A 23,755-nucleotide genomic window follows, 5' to 3' on the forward strand; every position below is an offset into this window, starting at 1 on the left:
GGAACAAAGCATCGATAAAATGATCAGAGTGTGCTGTATAACTAATCCATTGTAATAAATGTGAACTCATGCCACCATTCGAATGTCGTGTGTGTGGAGTGCGTTCATTCGTGTGTCATTAAGGTGAATTTATACTTTTGCACATTGTATGTGCACTGCGCATGATTTAGCCACAGTGATTAGGGAAAAAATTACAGCTGCAGAAATATACGAAATTTAGGGTTGAATTCATTCGATTAGGTTTGAAAATGTCAGCGAAATTTCAAATTCTGGTAATTTCAAATGTGTTGGAAATTGCAAATTTTTGCAGCTACTCAATTAGTAGGAAATATTAAATTTTGGAGATCTCAAGAGCATCATCTTGAATATTACAAAATTCGAGAATTCCACATGTTGGGAATTTTAGGTCTTGGAAATTTCGAATTTTTGAAATTCCAATTTTCAGAAACCCAAATTTTGGAGATCTCAAGTGTTGAACATGCCAAAGTTCGACAATTCCAGATATTGGGAATTTTTAATTTTGGGAATTTTAGGTCTTGGAAATTTCGAATTTTTGAAATTCCAATTTTCAGAAACCCAAATTTTGGAGATCTCAAGTGTTGAACATGCCAAAGTTCGACAATTCCAGATATTGGGAATTTTTAATTTTGGGAATTTTAGGTCTTGGAAATTTCGAATTTTTGAAATTCCAATTTTCAGAAACCCAAATTTTGGAGATCTCAAGTGTTGAACATGCCAAAGTTCGAGAATTCCAGATGTTGGGAATTTTTAATTTTGGAAATTTTAGGTCTTGGAAATTTCGAATTTTTGAAATTCCAATGTTTGGAAATCCAAATTTTGAAAATTCAAGTTCTGGAAGTTTCAAACTTTGAAAATTCCAGATGTTGGCAATCTTTAAATCTGAAAACTTCAGGTCTTGGAAATTTCCAATTTTTGAAATTCCAATATTTGGAAATCCAAATTTCGAAAATCCCAAGTTCTGGAAGTTTCAAATTTTGAGAATTCTAGACATTGGCAATCTTTAAATCTAAAAACTTCAGGTCTTGGAAATTTCCAATTTTTGAAATTCCAATGTTTGGAAATCCAAATTTCGAAAATCCCAAGTTCTGGAAGTTTCAAACTTTGAAAATTACAGATGTTGGCAATCTTTAAATCTGAAAATTTTAAGTCTTGGAAATTTCCAATTTTTGAAATTCCAATGTTTGGAAATCCAAATTTCGAAAATCCCAAGTTCTGGAAGTTTCAAACTTTAAAAATTACAGATGTTGGCAATCTTTAAATCTGAAAATTTTAAGTCTTGGAAATTTCCAATTTTTGGAATTCCAAATTTCAGATATCTTTCATTTTGGCAATTTTAAATGTTGGAAATACCAAATGTTGAAAATTCCAGATGGGAAGTTTTAATTTTAGAAATAGCAAATCTTTTGTAAGTTTCACATATTGAAAATATCAAAATTTTAGAAATCCAAAATTTCGGAAACAGATCTAAACAAGTTCAATCTTCAAAAACGTGAAATTTCAAAAATTCCAGGCGCTGTACAAATTCTTGTTTTCCGAAAATTCGTAACGTCTCCAGTTACGAAGATCCCAGATTTTGGAAATCTTAAATTTTGCCAATCGCAAACGTTGAAAATTCCGATAGATGCCGCGTTTCGCGAATTTCATATTCAGCGAATTTCAAACATCCAGCAGTCCGAATATTGTACATGCAAAAGCGAGTTGAACCACTGTGAATGAATCATCCGCCACGCACATCCAAAACATCCAGAACATCCAAAATATCCAAAACATCCAAAACATCCGTTTCAAAATTCGTCATTGTTTCAAGCAGTGCTCGATCGTTTGGTGGTGTGTGAGTAAGTAGTTTGATCAGAGAAATTGGCGATGCAGTTCAAAGAAGAAACTAAACTGAAAGTGAAAGAAAAAAGAAGGAACATTAGTTGCAGAAATTCTCATATAAATTTTCTAATAATTCGTGCCTAATATTCGTCTTAATTACAATTCCTTGTGTACGTTTCACCATTAAACAAATAATTACACTTCTTTTAGTGCCAGGTACAATGGGAGAAACGAATATTGGAAACCGGAAATGCTACAACAGTTTGTCTTTACATTGGCGAGCCTATGTCAATTTTCCTTTTGGTAGAGCAAATGTATACCTTGTTGATAATTTCTTTAACGATCGTATACCATCCAACTTTGAGTAATTCGCACCCTGGTGGTTGAGTTTCTCGAGAATAAGCAGCTAACGAGTCATCCAAGACCAGAGAAATGTATTTTCTTCTTTTTTTTTTTCTTTTTATTCTATACAACACGTGCAATTTACAACTATAAAAGCAAAAATATTTGCTCCCTCGTCTTTGATGGCTCGAATTTTTCGTACCACCACTACTTGGCTGTTCCTGGCGATACTGAGTGCTGGCTCGGGGCTAATCGGCGGTGCTTTAGTGCGAGTAGGCCGCACAGGGTTTGTAATCCAACCTTAAATTCCATTTCCTTTACGATTGGAACTTTGGTCAGTCCGCGAGCTTTTCTCTTTCACGAGCCAATTACTCGATCTTCCTTTCAATTTCTTACGATTCGGTAAACTAACTCAGATAATCGTCCGCGTCTAATAAAAATAAAATTCGATTCAATTTCTCAACGTAATATTGACTTGACAACTAAGTGACTGCGGATTTTGTCAATACCACCTAGTGACAAAATTCGCAATCACTTAGTTACCAACCCAGTAGTTTCTATGAAACGACTTGAACGACTCTCAATGTAGCAATTCTTCTCAATAAAGCAATTTCCAATACAAGTGGAAGTTTCATATATTTTTTTACAAGACGCATGGACGCTTCTGTACATCAAATATCGTGGTTCATTGATCCGTAAGGATCTCCACCGATAAATAGTCTCGTAAAATACGAAAATTTACGTCTGCACGTCTGTACGTCACAGACATATTCGTTCGATGATTAATAATTCGTGGCAATGATGAAAATCGATGGCCATCGGCAGATGTTAAAAACGTTAAAAGATCATTCACGAAAAAAACAGAAGAAAGAAATAAAATGAAAAAAAAGAAGATTAAGAAAAGAACATTTTAAGAGAAACACTGCACAAGAGTCGATGGATATTTCCGAGTGTATTCGTGCGGATTTGTTAGTATTTTTAAGCACTGTTTTTAAGTCGATTAAAAGATAAAAGACTATGAGGAGAAGAAGATAAATTGTACGAAAACGTAACGAAAGGAAAAAATGCGATTTCTTAAATTTGCGAATTTTTATTCTACGCCGATGCGTGTCTTTACCACGGCAAGGACGCGCAATGATAAATGTCCTTCAGTCTGGCGAACACTTTTATCAATTTTTTCCCTTTTTTGTGCTCCGTCATCCCTATCGTCCCCTTAAATTTGTAATTTTCCATCGCGAGTTTCTTCGCTTCTGATTTTTTAATATTTCCAAATATACTCGGTTTGCCGATCGACATTCGGGAAAAAGAAGAAAAAAAAGAAAAAAAATGAATGAATTCCACGCGCCTTCAAAGAGTACTTTTTTTATTTTTTTTTTTTTAATTTGGGACACGCGAATCAACGATTTCCATCAAATTCTTATCGCTTCGATATCTGCGTGTCGTTTAAACGCGTTTGCATATTCCATTCATCGATCTGCTCGCCATCCACGATTTATCATTTTCGCAGTTACTTAATTTACCGAACCGAACTTCGATAACCAATCGTTTTAAACGTCGTACATTCTCCGATAATTTCCATCGAATCTTCGTTTCCACGATATTTCGATGTTATTGAAACACGTATTGAAATTAATCGCACATCGATCTCCACCTTCCACGCTTCGTAATAAACCCGGCGTTTATTTCATTCTTTCGGTGACCATCGATTCGTTGAACATTCCGTACGATCGCTGCTAGACGTCGTTAATGCCACAGCTGAGAAAATTTCACATCACCTTTATCGAATTTTAGCCAACTTCTCTGCTTTGCTTGTCTCTGTCTTCGTCACGTGACACGCCATATATATATTAGGTTGCCCGAAAAGTTTCTTTCCTTTTATGAGGAAATAATAGACGCACAACGTTTTTTGTTTTATATTATTTGTCGAATTACGTACGATCCATTTTGGTCTGTTAAGATAAACACCGTGACATTTCACAGACTTGGTTTCACGTTTGTACGAAGGTGCACTGTTGTAAAAAACTAGTTTGCGAAAGAAAGATACTTTCCGGATAACCTAATATTATGTTAGGTTACCCGAAAAGTTTCTTTCCTGTTATGAGGAAATAATAGACGCACGTTTTTTGTTTTATATTATTTTGTCGAATTACGTACGATCCATTTTGTTCTGTTGAGATAAATACCATGACATTTCACAGACTTGGTTTCACGTTTGTACGAAGGTGCACTGTTGTAAAAAACAAGTTGCGAAAGAAAGACACTTTCCGGATAACCTAATATTATACATATAATAGCATATTTCTTTGTATTACATAATATTATATATATTATTTTTATTTTATTTCTTTATATAAATATATATTAGGTTGGCAACTAAGTGATTGCGGATTTTGTTAATACCACCTAACGACAAAATTCGCAATCACATAGTTGCCAACATATATATATGTAATTACATGAGTTTGGCGTCAGAGGGCAGCTACATTATGTTAAAAATTGACAAATTACATATTTAGAGAAATTTACAGTTTGAAAATACATTTGAAAGTACATTTTGAAAATTTAGAGCCTCTCTGAAACGTACGTATTTCAAGCACAGTGCCACGATCGACGCCGCCAAGCAACGATAGTGAGTTATTCTCAGTCGTGGAATTATTTTCAGATATTTTGTCCAGTTGAATTTCATCTTCGTGGATGTTCGAACGAATTTCCAATCGATTACAAACCCCGCACGAGATGGTTTCTTTGAACAAAAGGGAAATATCATTTGTCTACGAAGGGCCACCTATATATTACAGCTAAATAATGGTAATTACGAGTGTTTTCGATTGTGACGAACTGGAGCTCGCCACCTTTTAGATAGTCAACGTTAATCACAACGACCTCGCAATAGCCTCGATTAAGACGAAACACACGGCCAACTTACTCTCTGCTTGCCTACGTGCCTGGCGAACTTTGCCCGATCGATTATAGAAAAGTGAACGCCATAATTGTTCAACGATCTTGTTTTCTGCACGACGACACCGCTACGATTTTTGTGAAAATTGAAACGATCGTTTGGCAATCAATGAAAATCTTTTTTTTTTTTTGTAGCAACGAAGGATAGAATTGTTAGAAGTTAAACGAACAGTGGGAATATGTTTCTTCGCGTCGATATTCGCGACTAAATTTTCGAGTATTTTTCGAGTATTTCGAGAATATTTCGTATGTTTGAAATTGACGAAATTTGGGATTTTTTAGATTCCGGTCTTTCGGTATTCAGAGTTTGGAAATTATCGGACTCTCAAAGTTTGGGATTCTTCGAAACTTTGGATTTTCAAAATTTGCATGTTTTAGAAATCCGAGTCGACAACAAATTTGGGATTCTCGAAATTCGGTATTTGCAAAATCTGGATTTCCCGAAATTGGAATTTTCCAAAATTTTTCCAAAATTCGAGCTTCCCAAAATTTCAGACCCACTACCAGAAAATTTGGGTTTTTTTAAATTTTCGGTTCTCGAAACCCGGATTTTCAAAATTTCGCAATGTCCAAAATTCGAGCTTCCCAAAATTTCAGACCTACTACCGGAAAATTTGATTTTTTTTAAATTTGCGATTCTCGAAACACGGATTTTCCAAAATTCGATCTTCCCAAAATTTCAAACCTACAACCGGAAAATTTGGATTCTTTAAAATTTGCGGTTCGCGAAACCCGGATTTTCCTGCGGAACTTTGGTTTTCCAAAATGACTTCCGAAATTCGGAATGTCCAGACTTTCGCTTCCAAAATTTCCCCTTTCCAAAATTTGCGATTTCCACGGGAATAAGATTTCCCAAACGTTCGTCTCGAAGTAAAAACGTCTCGAAACTATCATTTCGTTGACGAAAAGAACAACGTTAAAAATAAAATACAGAAATTTCTTCAATACTGTGCAGATATCATCTCCGCGTGAAAAATAGCTTGAACATTCCCAAAAATCGTTTTCTAAAAAATCGTTACTACGGAAAAAGACTGTACCCAAGCAATAACGACTAAAATCCGGAACAGTAGTATTCATAGAAAAAAAAATCGTAGAGAAAAGAGAAACACAAATGATAAATCGTGGAGATAAATCGTCGTAAAGAATGGCGTGTCGTTCGCCTGGCTGGCAAAAGGACAAAATCTGGCAAAAATGCCGATAGATACGTGTTGTAATACGTGTGTCTAGTACTTAGGACAAAGATTTCAGGGGGGAATTAACTGAAATCAAGAGTAGGTGGGAGGTCGAATAGCGTCCTCTCAATATGGCCGCCCCTTGGTCCCGGGATCGTTCGACGATCCTTGTACGTGTGTCGTCTCTTGTTCAGGCTAAAGATGGGTGTATAACAATCGTATACAATATACCTCGAAATGTACATTAATACAATATCTGTAGATACACAGTTATCTCACATCGATTGATATTCGGTTATGATGTTTACTCTGTATTGGTAATTTCGTACAGGAGAAGATGATTTAACACTAACGTTAGCAGGTCCGGTCGAATGACCGGTTTGTAAATTTCATTTCAAGTTGTACATTCATCGTTATTTTTTCTGTTTTTTTAAATGTCAGAATTTACGTAAAGTTAGAAGAGAAATAACGACGAAGGTGCAATTTAAAATTAAATTTTCAAACTGGTCGTTGTTATCTGATTAATAAATTTTTCAATTTTTGTTAATGTCAGAATTTACGGAAAGTTAGACAAGCGGAAAAAATAACGACGAAAGTGTAATTTGGAATTAAATTTTAAAACTGGTCGTTGTTATCTTATTAATCAATTTCCCTATTTTTGTTAATGTCAGAATTTACATAAAGTTAGACGAACAAAAGAGACATTTTAAATTAAATTTTGGAAGCAATTATTTCATCGGGCCTGGTATGGTTAGCGTTAAACACAATATCGCTTATTTTACGAGAATACGAACCATTCATAGCAACTTCAAAGTATAATAAACAATTTCTTTCTAAAATTGATGAGATCGATCGAACCATAGATTTTGAAGAAAAAATTGTCTTATTTCTACGTCACTGAAATACATGGAAGTTTATTTACGCTCCGTAACATAATCCACATAGTAATCTTTACAAATGGCTAGAATTGCGAAATAGATCTATCTCGCACGACTAGCGACACACCGAGCGTCTAACGTGACACGAAAAGCGGAAACAATTTTGACAAACAGACAACTTACGATATTGGGTTGTCCGACAAGTTTCTTTCGTTTTATAAGAAAATAATAGACGCACATTATTTTTTTTATATTAGTTTATTGAATTATGCACGAACATAATAATAGAAATATAACGAAATGGATCATACCTAATTCAATAAAATAATATAAAACAGAAATTGTTGTTCATTTATTATCACCTTATGAAACGAAAGAGACTTTTCGGACAACCTAATACATCGTAATAAATAAGTTCAAATAAATATAACAAATCAAAAATAAATTAAAACAAAAGTTAGTGAGAAATTGCACGATTATCAGTCTCAATCGCAGCACATATTTCGAGGAGAATTTAAAGAGGAAAATGCTTCGATCACAAGCATTTTCTTCCCAATTTACGAAACCAACAGGGCAATTTCATTTTCGTGAAAAATCTATCCGTACGGTTAAACGTTATCGTTAAGAAGAGAACATTTTTCACACGTATTTTCAAGCTACGACAAACATCTGATATTCTCGTACAACAAGCAACACGATATCCAAATCATCGTCTTCTATACGAAGCAACGAATACGGAGACTCTACCGAATATTAATATGTCTAACTGTATACTTATATTTACGTATATATCTATGTATAAATATATATAAACTATAGATATATATATAATAAATTAGGTGTTTTGTTATAGTTTTTGTTATAGTTAGATTCGAGGGTGACTTACTGGTGGGTTTTTCGAGCACTCTTTTGCGAACCTGAGCTAGACATACCTCGTGGGGCACCTTTAAACAGAACACGATCACTCTCGTTATTTCGCACGGCTGGATCGTCAGGAGATCGCTAGAAGATCGCTAGGATCGCTACGAGATCGCTAGGATCGTCTCTAGAACGTAGGAGGGCGGGTTTATAGTTTTCTTTTTTTTCTTTTACATTTGTTGGATTATTCGTTGGAGTTTCAATCTGTCTGGGATTCCTTTCAACACGATCTCAGCTCGTTACTGGTCGCTGTCGAGTTTCTTTTTTTGCTCAACGAGCAATCGCACCGACCGCCGATAAATCCGTTTTCGCGAGTTGCAAGCGAATTTCAATCGAATCGTAACTGGACCATCGATAGCGAAAGCTGCTCCACAGATCTTTTGCTTTACATTGCAAAAGCGATGTATCGAGGTATTTGCAGTGCAACGACGTCCCTCGAAAGTAAACGATAAAAGGCGAAGAATATTCCTCGCGCGTGTCTGAGATTCTTTCTGTCTCATGTTATTTGAAACTTGTGTTGTGTGTTATTTCCTACCATAAATTGAGAATTTCTTTCTAAAAAGAGAAACAACGTCTATCTCGTAACTGGTCATCATTCGAACATGCCATTCGTAAGAATAAATTCGTAAATTCGTCAAACATGGGATAGCAGCAGCTTTGGATTATGGAAAATACGAGAAATTTCAGTGGAAAATCCTGTACCATTCGAGGCGTACGTGAAACTTCGATGCAGGTGGAAAGCGTTACCATATTTTTCCGATTATCTGGATAAAGTTAAAACCGGACGAGGATCGGTGGCAGAATATTAACGTTGATGGGGAAACTGGCGTTCTAACCATTGGCTGTTGTAGCCGTGTTACGACAGGCACAAAATTCGGTTTGAAAATCGTAGCACGAAACGGTGAAGTTGCAGCTGGATTTTTGTTCATACAACATTTTACACGACTTTGTACAAGTAGCTTTTATTGACAAATAATCACCAAGAAGCGATTTTTCCCGCTTTTATTCTAGCGATCGACCGTCAATTTTAAACCTGAACATATCCATTTTGGCAAATTTAAACACTTTACAAATTCTATCGTGCGTCGATAACGCTATAACTAAATATAGTATCGTTAAAGTTTGTTGTTACGTAGTTAGCAACTAAGTGATTGCGGATTTTGTCAACGCCACCTAATGACAAAATTCGCAACCACTTAGTTGCCAACCCAATATAACATTAATCAACGATAGTTAGATAATCGACTATAAAAAAAAATTCTTCATTTCTCGTAGAAATTCCACGCTTGCCGCTGCATTTGTCCATTTGTAGGACTGCTATGATCTTTTTTTTTGTAAAATACATTACATACATCGTTATGTATTTTCTTGTTATTGGGTTGGCAATTAAGTGACTGCGGATTCTGTCAATGCCATCTAATGACAAAATCCACAACCACTTAGTTGCCAACCCAATATATTCTTTTTCTGTCCTTTTTCACTGCTTTTGTATAAACTTCACACTTTTGCCATCGGTGGTTCTAGCGTTAAAATTCTTGCAAGCAACGCTTGTGCAATGTAAAACAAAGGATCCATCCGGAAACTTTCGCGCGTCACCGTGCCAAAGTTGAGATTTTCGCGTAATTTGCGTCCTTCGGAAATATTCCAAATTTCGATACAGCGTCGGTCGTTCGATTTCGAAGTTAATTTTAAAGTTTTAGGATATTTCGTTGGCGACGGTCGCAACTTGCCTGAAAGCTTCGATCTCAATGGCCGATATATCAGATCGCGAAAGTGGCGTACAAAGCTCGGAGAATCAGAAAAAAGTAACAAATGGAAAATAAAGGAAAATAGAGAAATTAGAAGAGTCGTGACTGAGAATGTCGTCAATCGTGAATGAAACGTCAGGCTGGTGCATATGAAATATCGTTTCCGTGAAATTTCAATTTCACGGGCTCCTGCTACTGCTTCCAGCTTCTTATCCTGTTATTATCGTAACGTACGTTTATCGAGCGTCGATACAACTATACGTAAATGCAATATTACGATTCCTATGAATAATTTTACACAATGAAAATTTTAACGTTAATCTTACCAGGTCCGGTGAAACGATCGATTTCAAAATTTTATTTCGTTTAATTTCGTCGTTATTTTTCTTGTTTCTCTAACTTTATGTAAATCCCCGTATTATCCGATTAATCGATCTCCCGATTTTTGTTGATACAAGAATTTGCATAAAGTGAAATGGACGAACTAACAATTCGAAGAAAAATATAACGACGAACGTAGAATTTTAAATAAAATATTGAAATCGGTCATTTGACCGAGTCTGGTGAGCTTAGTGTTACAGATTGACAACGCGGTAAAGTTGAAAGTCGCAACGAGCAATTTATTAATAATTGCCAATTTATTGTAGCGATACTATTGGTTCGAATATTATCGCGCAAGAGAACTCTGGACGATGTCCAAAAATCTTGGAACGAATCTCATACCATTTCGAAACGAGAGATTCGTGGAAGAATATAGCGTTCGAAGAATTTTCAAATTCTACGAGTTCTTTACGTAATCCTTGGGAATAGTAAACTCGAGAACATCCTGCAAATTATTTCGATCAGATACGTACACATGTCCGTACAAGCTCTGTTACTCTTAAGCTACCGTACTGTGTATCTTATTACGCCAATCTAATTTTCCTCTGCCTGTCTATATTTCCTCTTGCCTTTTTCCACGTATATTACATTTCCACCCCGTCACAAATGAGAGAAAAGAAACGTTGCACGTGATATTTAACGTAGAAATTTGATACGGAAGTATTAAATATGATAATCAGTAGAGAAACTTGATACGAGTGTGTTGAATATCGTTATAGGCAGATAAATATTAATACAGACGTACGTCGATAATACGAGGGTCGTCCAGAAAGTAACAGGCGTTTACGTATAGAAGCCATACGAAGCGACGCGATGTGCTTGCAGAAGGTCAGCCAGCTTCGTTCGTACGTTGGCATAAATTGTAAATTACGAATTACAAATTTCGTTTCGTAGGAGGCAGCCCCGCTCTTTGTACGTTTTTTCTTAGAAGCAGACATTCTGTTTTATTTAAAAAAAATTTTATCTTTCGCTTGGGTATGGTAAGAATAAGGAAGCAGTAAGTTTCGAGTAATGAGACACGATTCGAAAAAGGCTCGATATGGCACACTCGCTCAAATTTACCCAAACTCACTCGATTTTCTTCAAACATGCTCAAATCCAGCCGAATTTATCCAGATTTGCTCAAATTCGCTCAAATTTACGCAAGTTTATTCAAATTTGTTCAAATTCGCTCAAATTTACCCAAACTCGCTCAATTTTCTTCAAACATGCTCAAATCCAGCCGAATTTATCCAGATTTGCTCAAACTCGCTCAAATTTACGCAAGTTTATTCAAATTTGCTCAAACTCGCTCAAACTTGCTCAAACTTACTCAATTTTGTTCAAACTTGCTCGAATTCGCACGGATTTATTCAAATTTGTTCAAACTCGCTCAAACTTGCTCAAACTTACTCAATTTTGTTCAAACTTGCTCGAATTCGCACGGATTTATTTAAATTTGCTCAAACTCGCTCAAATTTACGCAAATTTATTCAAACTCGCTCAAACTTGCTCAAACTTGCTCAATTTTGTTCAAACTTGCTTGAATTCACACGGATTTATTCAAATTTGCTCAAACTCGCGAAAATGTTCACAAGTTTACTCAAACTTGCTCAAACTTGCTCGAATTTACTCAATTTTTGTTCAAACTTGCTCGAATTTACTCAATTTTTGTTCAAACTTGCTCGAATTCGCACGGATTTATTCAAATTTGCTCAAACTCGCGAAAATTTTCACAAGTTTACTCAAACTTGCTCAAAGTCGCTCAAACTTACTCGATTTTGTTCAAACTCGCTCAAATTCAGACGAATTTATTCAGATTTGCTTAAATTTACGCAATTTTATTCGAGTCCACTCGATTTTGTTCAAATTACCTCAAATTTGCGCGAATTTATTCAGATTTGCTCAAACCAGCTCTAATTTACACAAATTTACTCAAAGACGTTAATTTGATGGATTTGCTCAAATTACCCGAGAGTGGAGCAGCCTCCTCATCGCGGCAGGCTCTTCGATCGTTGGAGTTCCATTTAGTTTAAGACGGTGATAAGAACTGAAAGTTTGAGCGACGACGAGGTGCCGTTTGTCGCACTTTTACGCTCGTTGAACGCTGGAAACGTTCGTCCACAAAGGGAATTTACGGTCGAATCGCATCACTTCACGGTAATAAGATTATACTGACTGAGAAACCAGATACTCGATCGTAAACGTTTTGATCGCTCGTCTTCCATTACGGCGGATCTGAAGAAACGTGTCTGCGATTCCGTTACGAGCGACCGACGCGTCGTTCCAAATTGTCATTTCTTTCTTTGTAAGATCGAGAAAGGTCTTGAATGGATAACACCTCGCAGGAAACGACGATTCAAAGGACCCCCGGTGGAACGACGGTTATGCGGACACGCGGTAGAGCAGTACGTCGAAGACAAGCGGGGAACCCCTGCTACGTTACGATAAACGTTGAGACAGGAATGACGGTTATATCGAAAGATACCCAGGTACTCAAATAACATCGAATAAATCGAATAAAATGGAAACAAATCTTGGTTCTTCGCACGTTCTTCGAACAGTTGACCGGAACTTACTTTCTGGAAACGCCTCGTATTTAATAAATTAAGTATTTAAGTATCCAAATATGAGATTAACACCGACGATTAGCGTAGTTAATAAACGTTAGCTAATAATTAGTGAGATAAAAGGAAGATCGAAGAAAGAAAGGAATTCGTTAGAGAAGACGACGGTTTCATACGCACCAACCTAACGAAAATAGAAAAAGAAATGACTATTCAGAAATGAACAGTAGAATGGTCAATGAAGACAAAAGAGAGAGTTTCTCTCTTTCTCTCTCTCTCTCTCTCTCTTTCGATTTCTGATATACTCGTGTTGTAGTAGTAATATATAAGTACTCGTACTGATACACGAGGCGAGTCTGCGTGAACCAGGCGACAGTGACGACAACCAACAACACGTGAAAACACACGGGAAACTCTCGAAGCCGACAGTCCACGATTATACAGATGAATGCAGACAGAGTTCGGTATTCGGTGGTCGACCAGCGTCGAGCATGCACAATGATACGTCGTTTTCGTGCCTCGAGGCGTTCTGTCAGAATCATTTCGCTGGCAATCGACGACTTCCGACCGTCTATAGGCCCCAAAGGCGTTCCGCCTCAAATCGCCTCCACGTTCTTCGTAGCGCACGTACCAATACCGTCACCTACTGTTATTACACTCTTCGTATATTCGGTTTTCTAAATAAATATAGTTATACGTATAGTTGTCTGTCAAGTATAGCGCGATAGTAGAAAGTTTCGTAAAAATATTCGAAAAATCTTACGAGAGACGCTAATTGGTTTTTATCTTCTTTGAGCTTAATTTTGTATTACAATTGTAGCAAATTTGTAGCTTGAAAACTTCGATTATTTTTACTTCGAGAATTTTATGAATTCTTTGTCTCGATCTTTTTGGCAGTTTTTTTACTTTGAAACGTTTCAAGAAAAAAAGGAATCTTCTTATATCTTCCGCTTTATACTCGTATCTTCTTATATATCGTAAGAAGATACAATTGGGAAACTTGCAAGAGAAATTCGATCGAAACGAACGAATCTGCTCATTTTGGAGGTTAGAAGATTCGTAAGAACGTCTTTGTCGAAACGAGTCTCTCCTTGACCAGTTAGCTGTATTCGACGAATATACTCGTCACGAAGAAATGGCAATATTTTCTGTTATCGAGAACTCTGTCGGTAACAAAATTCAAAAATAAAACTGTCACTTTACTGCAGCTTAATCCTGTATTAGTACAGCCACACATACTCTGTGATTGACGAGTATACTCGTCGCGAAGAAACGGCAATATTTTCTGTTATCGAGAGCTCTGTCGGTAACAAAATTCAAAAATAAAACAGTCACTTTACTGCAGCTTAATCCTGTATTAATACAGCCACACATACTCTGTGATTGACGAGTATACTCGTCGCGAAGAAGCGGCAATATTTTCTGTTATCGAGAGCTCTGTCGGTAACAAAATACAAAAATAAAACAGTCACTTTACTGCAGCTTAATCCTGTATTAATACAGCCACACATACTCTGTGATTGACGAGTATACTCGTCGCGAAGAAACGGCAATATTTTCTGTTATCGAGAGCTCTGTCGGTAACAAGTAACAAGTTTACTACAGCTTAATCCTGTATTAGAACAACCACACATACTCTATGTTTGACGAGTATACTCGTCATCGCTTGTTTCTTGTCGCACATTTTAGCTATGCGCTTCTCAAAAAGATCGCAACGACTAACTGGTTGGCAATTTGGAAATTTCTAGTAAAAAATTCCATTAAAGAGAGATTGGTTAGCAATTGAAGAAAATACGACTGATTCCTTTTTTTTTATTAATCTTACGAACGAACAATTTTCAACGATCTTAACCGACCAGGATCTTTAATCTGTCCGAGACGTGGATTTGATTTTCGTTTGCCTTTAAAATGGAAGTCGTCGATTCCAGCGACGAAAGAAGCCACGAACACCACACTTAAGCTTCTCCCATGCGAAGTAAATATCGTAGGGGTACTTACTGTTCTTCTTGTACAGCAGGATCTCGAATTGATCGTGAATCTGGCCCTCGAGGCATTCCTCGATCCTGGCGATCGTATCTTTGTCCGTCAACTCCCCGTACATGAATCCGCAGCGGCAGGACTTTTGCATAACCTGACGGCAGATTAATCCATTTACATCGCTATCTAACCTATTCGTCGTTGAAGACGACCAAAGTTTTAGCGTATACCAGTTTTCATGGTTGGATGTTGGAATTTGGCCAAAATAAAGAAAGGACGAATGTATAAAAATTGGCAAAAATGTCCAAGTACGAGGTGGCAAAAAATCGGGAGTCAAAATTGGCAAGAAGTTTAAATGAGAAATTGAGATAAATTTGAGGCGAGGAATTCGCGACAACTTCACGCTAGAGATTGACGAAAGTTGCGAAGTGAAAATTCGTTGCGAAAATGGCGAATTAGAAATTGGTGAAAATTCGCGAGTCAGAAATCACGAGATTCTGCGAGTAATAATTATCGAGAACTTTTTTTATCAAGTACAATTATCAATAAAAACTGAGTAAAAATAATTGCGAAAATGGCGAATTAGAAATTGGTGAAAATTCGCGAGTCAGAAATCACGAGATTCTGCGAGTGATAATTATCAAGAACTTTTTTTTATCAAGTAAAATTATCAATAAAAACTGAGTGAAAATAATTGTAAAAATAACGAATTAGAAATTAGTGAAAATTCGCGAGTTAGAAATCACGAGATTCTGCGAGTGATAATTATCGAGAACTTTTTTTTATCAAGAACAATTATCAATGAAAACTGAGTAAAAATAATTGTGAAAATGACGTATTAGAAATTAGTGAAAATTCGCGAGTTAGAAATCACGAGATTCTGCGAGTGATAATTATCGAGAACTTTTTTTTATCAAGTACAATTATCAATAAAAACTGAGTGAAAATAATTGCGAAAATGGCGAATTAGAAATTGGTGAAAATTCGTGAGTCAGAAATCACGAGATTCTGCGAGTGATAATTATCAAGAACCTTGGAATGGAAATTGGCAAAAATTGGACACAGTTGGCGAAAGTTTCACATTGAAGATTGGCACGCGTTTTAAGCAAACAATTGGCGAAAATGTTGAATTAGAGATTAGTAAACGTTTGGAAGTAAGGATTCACCAGATATTTCAAACTACAAATTCCCCCGCTACTCTAACTCGAAATATCTTATTGTCTCTTTCTGTTTAAAAAAAGTTACCGCGAATACGAAGAAATTTATTGGAAAACTTTGAACTTTCAACGTCTCGGATTGCATTATATTCACTTGCTCGAGATATAAGCGAACAATGTACCGTATTTTTATTTAAAAATATTCCAACGAAAAGCGAACGAAACTGAGATACACATTTTTATTAAAAAACATTATGTTTATTAAGAAAAAGGTGTCTAAAAGATCAGAGAGCAACTTTATACGCAACCATTTGATATCCCAACGTCTGACCTTACATCTACCAATTCTCCTACCATCGAATCATCATACATAGCATCGTCATATATAGCATTTTCTACCATATTTCGATCGAGAAAACCGAAAAAAAGCAAAAGAAATTCAATTTCGTCTCTCAATTACGCTACAACCATCGCATCTTTCCAAGAACGAATGCCATAAACATTTCCAATACGCTTTCACGCGTATAATGGAAATCGTACGGTGGCTAAACTCTAAATTCGATTCATTGTGCTTCGGGACGTTTCTAGCTACGATAAATCCAACGTAACCTGGTGAATTTAATTCACGAGAGAACGAACTAAGGAGGAGAATTGGTAATTAAGCGAAATGAGGGAATCGTCGTGAGATTAGGTACACGGTGAATGTTTTTTCGCGACGTGTGTTATCGGAAAATTAGATGGAAACCGGCCCGGGCCAGGTGCGACGAACTACAATCGCGTTAAACCGGTTACGTCCGCGCTAAACGGCCAGGATAATCCGATTATCGGGCGTGATTTTCGCGAATGAAATTAGTTTAAAAGTTGAGCTAGCGCAGCGCTTCCTGAAGCTGTGAATCGCTCGTACGGCATCAGAATTAACAGAGTTAAGCTGCGTTTGCATTGGTCCTGTAGCTGGATCGAGCGACTACGTTCCAGTTGTCCGACTAGAAACTGTTCCGTGTCTACGTTATCGCAGTGTTCGTCGGACACACGTGAAATTTCGTAGACTTTAAGCGACTAATCGCGGGAGTTAGCTTTAAAAATCCCTTACAGGATTGAAATCGAGCAACGACGAGTATATACGTCGAGCCCTGGGCGAACATTCCTAAGTCCTATTATAAGTTTCACGAGAAAAGTAGAGCTAGACGAGGCAAGACTACAGTTTTATTCGATGAAAAAATTAACAATTCGTTGGAGAGAAAGGTGTTGTTATTAAAAACTTAGAAATTGCCGAGAAATAATAAAGTAAAGTGCAGAAAACAATTCGGGAAATCGGCCAATGCGTTGGGGAAGATAATCAACTGAATTTATAAAAGGCAGTACATTATACGGAGTATAATCGATATACCAAGGAGAATAATCAAATAATCAAACTTTTTTTTGTGTAAAATACATCATAGTTTTACTGGAAGAACAAGGAAAACTAAATATAATTTATATTGCCTTTTACTAAAATTTTGACCTTTTATAGTAAATGCTAATTTTCTATTATACACGACGAGTATACACGTCAGCCGAAGCAAAGTTTTCCATTGACGTATATATACGTCGAAGCGAAGTTTTACATTGACGTATATATACGTCGAAGCGAAGTTTTACATTGACGTATATATACGTCGAAGCAAAGTTTTGCATTGACGTATATATACGTCGAAGCAAAGTTTTTCATTGACGTATATATACGTCGAACTCAGTTAGCTGGTTAATGGCATTGGATAAAACGTACTATTCTTTAGCCAGCATTGGACGTCGAGCTACACGATTCCAGTGACACTGTACTCGACGGTGCAGGTAAAAATTGAATTGGAAAGAGGAATGACACATTTAGTCAGCACTGGATATCGAGCCTACACGATTCCAGCAACGCTGGAACGTTACTCGAATGTAGATTGAAAAGAGAACTTTCGATTCAGTCGTTGGTCTGAATCGCTCACTGCAACCAAAATACCGATCGCATTATACCAGTTATGAACCAATGCTGGATTGGACCACTGGACTGGACTGGAACGCCACTGGACCAATGCAAATTCAGCTTCATGGGGCGGTGAAAATTTGTTACAACATATAAATGTTATACCATATAAACTGATATCAACGTGCACCACAAACATTATGTATCTTGTTCTATTCTCCGTTGAAGAGGAGAAGTGTATCGACAAGCGTATTTGTTGCACTTTATATTTTCCTTAGAACTTTCCAACCAAGCATTCACGCACTGCTGTGCGAAATTCTACTCGTATTTTCACCCATACGATACACCGGCTAAGTTCGTATACTAAACTGCGAGCCACCCAGTATATTAAGATTTTACCAAACGACACTCCAAACAAACGTTCTGAAACCTATCTTCTCGTATTTCCTCTTGTCATTACGTTCGTATTCTCAATGAGAATTGATCGCAAAATTCTACCAAATAAAATAAAATAAAAGAAAAATCTCGTTTGTATTATAATTATAAAAATATAATTGCCAATATTTTAATATAGAAATATCACTAAAAAAAAAAAAAAATAAAAAAAATATCCCGAACAATTATTTCTCCGTGGAAACTCGATTATCGTAGGTTTGGTCGATGGAACAAGTTTGAAGAAGAGTGGAGGGGGTAAATTGAAAAGGTAAGTCCGGTCGCGAAACGTTCGCCGTGGGACGAAAGAGGCTTAAGGAAAGCGGAGAACAGGCTATTTACCTCGGCACGATTATAGCCAGAGATTTTGCAAAAGCTTTCGTTGCAATAGACAATAGGGAAGTCGACGATCTGAGCGTTCGCCAGGAGAAAACTGCTGTCAGCTGTGAACAGAAAAAAGAACACACGGAAAGATTAGCTCGTGTTTTTCCCATTCTTTCGTACAATTAAAATTGGAAGAAGAATTTGATTAAAAAATTATATTTGAGAAGAGGAGTTATTTAAAAAAGAAAAATCGTTCTGAGTTCTAATCAAAATTTCTAAATGGAATTCAACATAAATCGGGCGAATAATTTTTAATTAAATTCTTCTTCCTTTATTTATTTCCTTGACAGTATAAATGCCTGACTTTTCCATAAAACGAATTACAATCGTTTAAATATACATCGGATCCATGTTTCTTCCATCGATATTTTGTTTTTTATTCGTATAATGTCAACGAAAAACAACGACAATTCACCACGTTTCTTCCATGTTTCATTCTAATATTAGGTTAGCAACTAAGTGATTGCGGATTTTGTCATTAGGTGGTGTTGACAAAATCCGCAATCACTTAGTTGCCAACCTAACAGTATTTTCAAATAAATTCACTTAGACTAATTTCAGATAATTTTCGAATACGATGTAAAAGATATTACAGAAAGAAATATGAAAGTACTAATAAATACTAATTCTATTAAATCGCTATTGAACGGAGTTTAATATACCTGCACCTCGTTAATCGGTGTATATCATAACCTACAATAAATAGAATGGCGTGTCGATACTTTTTACAGGCACAGTAGAAAAAGAAAAATGGTAGAAAACAAGTTACTTTATCGAGTCTGTAACCTGCTGGTCATAAATATTGCAACATCTACTCATTACGTTTATTGTTTACGCTTGAGCCTCTAACTTTGTTACATTATTTAGTACTTAAAAATAAGACGAGTAGAAAATAAGAACAATGGGAAACGTTCGATCCGTGTCAAGTATCGGCAACTCTCGTGTCTTTGTTCGTATATTTATGAGTAGCAGTGTATTTTTGAAAGAAAAAAAAGAAGAAAGAAAAGAGTATCGTCAGATAATATTTCCAACATTAAAAATGTATCCAAAGTTTCAACAAGACACGTTTTCTCTTCTGTATATTAAAACTGATCCCACTGATTTACTCCTCCCAAAACTTTAATACGCGTGTGCTCTAAAAATATTTAAAAACAAAACCTTGCACGTAGCCACCGTAGGGAGATTTCCACCGACGATATCAAATTTTTTTTATTATTTAATTTGTACTTTATAATTTGTCCAGCTGGACGTTCGGTAAATTTTTCTAGCTTTATTGCTATTTAACATGTGGATGGCTACCCCAGCATGGTACCATTTTCGAGTTTGTCTATTTTATGTCTTTAGCGAGGTCAGTGGGGTGTTTTCTTTTTAGTCCTCTTTCTATGAGAGTGATATGAAATTAAATTCATTTTTTCTCTCTTGTTTTTACTTTCTTATTTACTTAGATATTAAAATAACACCGTGATATCCTAATCCGTATTTATTTAGCCGGTGACGTTTTTGGCACGTAATAAAGCTGGAATAATAATAACGACGACGATTTTCCGCATAGCCGGCGTGCATTTTCCGTGGAAATTCCAACCTCTTCATCCAACCCGCTCGGTCAGGTTTCCTCATCCACTTATTCGCTGGCGGCGCACGTACCGCATTAACGAGCTTTATACCTTTATTCGAGCCGCGTCTACCGAAGAAAAATCGTGGAAATCGTCATTCACGCGTCCCCTCGCTCCTTGATCCAATTCCCGCTTCGAGTTCATTTGAAATTCCTTTGATATCGCGAGTCTGCGACTACGTTAACTCGCCAGAGTAGTCGGACGCTCCTAAAACCTTTTTACGCGGACAGTTACTGAAGTTTGCATACAGACGCTTATCGAATTTTTCGTGTCTCACTTACTTTTCATAGTTACACCGAGAAAGGCGTACCTCGTCGATTTCAACCAACTCGAAGAAAACAACTTGCCAAGCGAACAATGTTCCGTGCTATTTTTTCCTCTACAAGTAACCGCAATTAGAGGTTAGTTTCCCAGATGCTCGCAAGAATCTTCGATACGATTCGTGTTACGATTATATTTTCACGTATACGCTTCATTTTCGTGCAGGCGGCTGCCTTTTCATACAGAATTCCATTTAATTTCAAGTCATCGACGAAGGAGATAATTTTGATTTCCTCATAATTAATTGAGATAATTCATTTTAACTCACCGATGGGAGATCATTGGAGGCGATATCTTTCCTTTTTTATTTAATTTGTAGAACTGGACATTCGGTAAATTGTCTTTGATATCTCGTAGAAAACAGGGAGAAGAATATGGGTTCGGTTGGATCAGTGTCCGACCTGTTGAGGTTCTCTCGGAATAGAATGAGGAATGCGCGGATGAATGTATAATAGAAATATATCCAAGTAAATGTAAGTATAAGCTGCACCATTTGTGCAACGCATGTTCCTAGAAAAAGGCTGTGAAGCTGAGAGGCTCTTTAAATTGATCTAGAACTAAAAAATACTCAATGGCTTCGACGACTAAGAAAACTAAACACTAGAGAAGATGTAGAGTTTTGCTAGAAGTGAGAATCGCTCCAACACGATCGACATTGTTTTTTCTATCTAGTGTTTTTATCTAGAGAAAGACACTTGCATGAAATTACAGCTCCCTCGAAGCCATCTAACTTTTGTTTGAAACATTTCACGGTATCAATTACAATTATTTTTACAGATGTGTTCATAGACGTCATAGATTTAAATTGGACAGCCTGTATATTGTGAATATTTCAAGATTCTCAATTAAAAGGATCGGAACGTATCGTCGATACCGTGTTTTCGTTGAGAACCTTGAAATATCGACAGTATCGTCGATAAAACAGTAAGCGACGACGATTATACTCGTGGAACACGGGTTACGCGTGGCTGTTATGACGTAGAAGTTGTAACGAGAAGACTGTTCTATTTCTTAATTTTATTACTGCGAGTCACTGCGATTGCTAAATTGTAATTTAAACGGCAAACTATGACTACGTTTTACGCATGACGAGTATACTCGTCGTAACACAAAATATCGTTTGCGAGCGCTTTATGGGAAAATTACGCAAGAAACATGAAAAGTCAAATGAATCAGACTTTTGTGTTGCTATTTTAAAAGTATTATTTCGTTTCGAGTACACAGTATCTTTCGAAGATTACATTTCTCACCCTTCGAATTTGATGCTTATTTTGCTTCGGCTCACTTTGTATCGGTTCGTATCTCGAATCAATTCTTGCGCGACACATCATCACTTTTATCATTTGCCTGTAGATAAAAGTCCAACAGCGTAAGAGCTGGCGAGCTCGTCAACCGAACAATGCGTCCTCCCTGACCGATTCATCTCTCACGATAATATTAGTCTACTACCTTTAGGTTCTGTCTTTTTGGTTACAATTTTCTCATAAAGCGTTCGCAGAACTATGTTTATATAACGTTCCCTCCTTGTTCCCATTCGTAGAACAAACTGGTAAAGTTTGGTCGTTTAACACCAAGACACCCTGTACATATTTTGATAACACCTATCCACTATATTTATGCTTGTCTTGTGGTTAATTTTCTTCGCGTTTCGTTACTCGTTGCTATTTTCCTGACTTTCTTTCCTCATAGTGTCTCTCTTTCTTTTTACACTTAAACTACATTGTTCAAATTTACGAAGATCCGTTGATACCGAGACACCCTGTATAATAGAAAGGAAAACACGTAAAACGTGTGTAAAACACGGGTTCCATTCAAATTGCCTGCGCAAGCTTCACCGACACAGCTTTGACCAACAATAACGTCAACTGGCTGCTGGTATTAGCGCAGCGAAATGCTAGGGGATTTTTCTTCCTGTAGATTTATTGCTGCGGATAGTTGATGGTCGGCCTGATCGGGAAAGCCAACCCAAAGCCAATACAGAGCACAAGCTGGCTAGCGATGAAATAAGTTTCCCTTCGATGTCAATTAATCAACATTAAGTTTCCGTGTAATTTCAACGCTCGAAACAATACCAAATCTGTGACAGGTCACAGTGGTGGTCAGTGTGTCCGGTTTGAGCTAGTAATTTTCATCCCTCATTAATTACAGTAATAAATCTACACAAATAAAAATCCTTTCTCACGTCCCTCTGCTAATACTGTCAGTCGGTAAAAGCTGTCGTCGGTGAAGTGTGGCGTGTGGAGCAAATTTCGTGTCGGTGAAAACACAAATAGTAAAACACATCGTTCCTGTCACGATGCTGGGGAACAAGCAATAAATAAAGCCGTTGCTGCTGATGATATTAATTAAGGGGAAAATTCGATCCAAGGAAAACCGTGTAACGGAAAGATAGAGATATTTCATAGGTGGAAAGTCGCTGACACTGAAATACGTTTGAAAGGAATAAAAGTGCGGTCGAAGAATGTGCAACGGAAGGCAAACTGAGAGAAGATTCATTCGCGTATGGTTTGCAGGCTGAGCGAGGCCGAAGAAAAGGTCCTTGAACGTGAGCAGACAAAAGAGCGAGAAACCGAAAGTGTCTAAAGGAATCTGGAAAGCGAAAGTTTGGCAGAAGACGCGAAGCAGACAGACTTTTTCTTTGCGAAGCGTTGATTGGTCGGAATGTTGCATCTGTGCTGCAACTGCCACATCCACTTTAACCAGTTAGCTGTCGCGACCTCTTTGAAAAACCTGAACTGTGTGGCAAAAAGTAAGCGACGACGAGTATACTCGTCAAGTTTTATCTTTTTTTTTTAACATGACGAATGTATTTGTCGTAACACAAGGTATTGCTATTTCTTTGTAACGAGTATACTCGTCAGAAATACCTAATTGGTTAACCCGTTCGGTTCTAATTTCAGATGAATTTTACATATATGTATATATATTTATGATTTAACATTTACACACAATTAAAATTAAAATTTACTTAAAAAATAGAATTGCTTATAGTTTGAACGAAATAATTCTAGAACAATAGTGAGACGATAGAGCGAGAATAAAACGTAAGCGTTCTTATCAAGCGAGAAATATTATTTATCGGTGATAAATAATCGCGATAGAAAACGAAGGTAAGGAAGATCTCTCGACTACCTCATA

At 36.7% G+C, this 23,755-nt stretch overlaps 1 protein-coding gene across 11 annotated transcripts in view; it reads right to left on the reverse strand.

Annotated features, from left to right (window-relative positions):
• The window catches only part of LOC117231348 (potassium voltage-gated channel protein eag), a 157,420-nt gene that overhangs the window by 31,409 nt on the left and 102,256 nt on the right, over positions 1-23,755 (reverse strand). For 4 of the 11 annotated variants that reach the window (XM_033489722.1, XM_033489726.1, XM_033489725.1 and 1 more), the window contains exons 3-6: positions 18,642-18,742; positions 14,781-14,913; positions 8,076-8,133; positions 6,400-6,506 (exon numbers count right to left, since the gene is read on the reverse strand). In XM_033489722.1, the coding sequence (XP_033345613.1) occupies positions 6,400-6,506; positions 8,076-8,133; positions 14,781-14,913; positions 18,642-18,742 (399 nt within the window). The remainder of the gene's footprint in view (positions 1-6,399; positions 6,507-8,075; positions 8,134-14,780; positions 14,914-18,641; positions 18,743-23,755) is intronic. The other 7 variants (XM_033489731.1, XM_033489728.1, XM_033489733.1 and 4 more) reach the window with 2 other exon arrangements.

Source organism: Bombus vosnesenskii, unplaced genomic scaffold, assembly GCF_011952255.1.
Source record: "Bombus vosnesenskii isolate JDL3184/JDL3185 unplaced genomic scaffold, Bvos_JDL3184-5_v1.1 scf7180000013272, whole genome shotgun sequence".
NCBI classification, from domain to species: Eukaryota; Metazoa; Arthropoda; class Insecta; order Hymenoptera; family Apidae; genus Bombus; species Bombus vosnesenskii.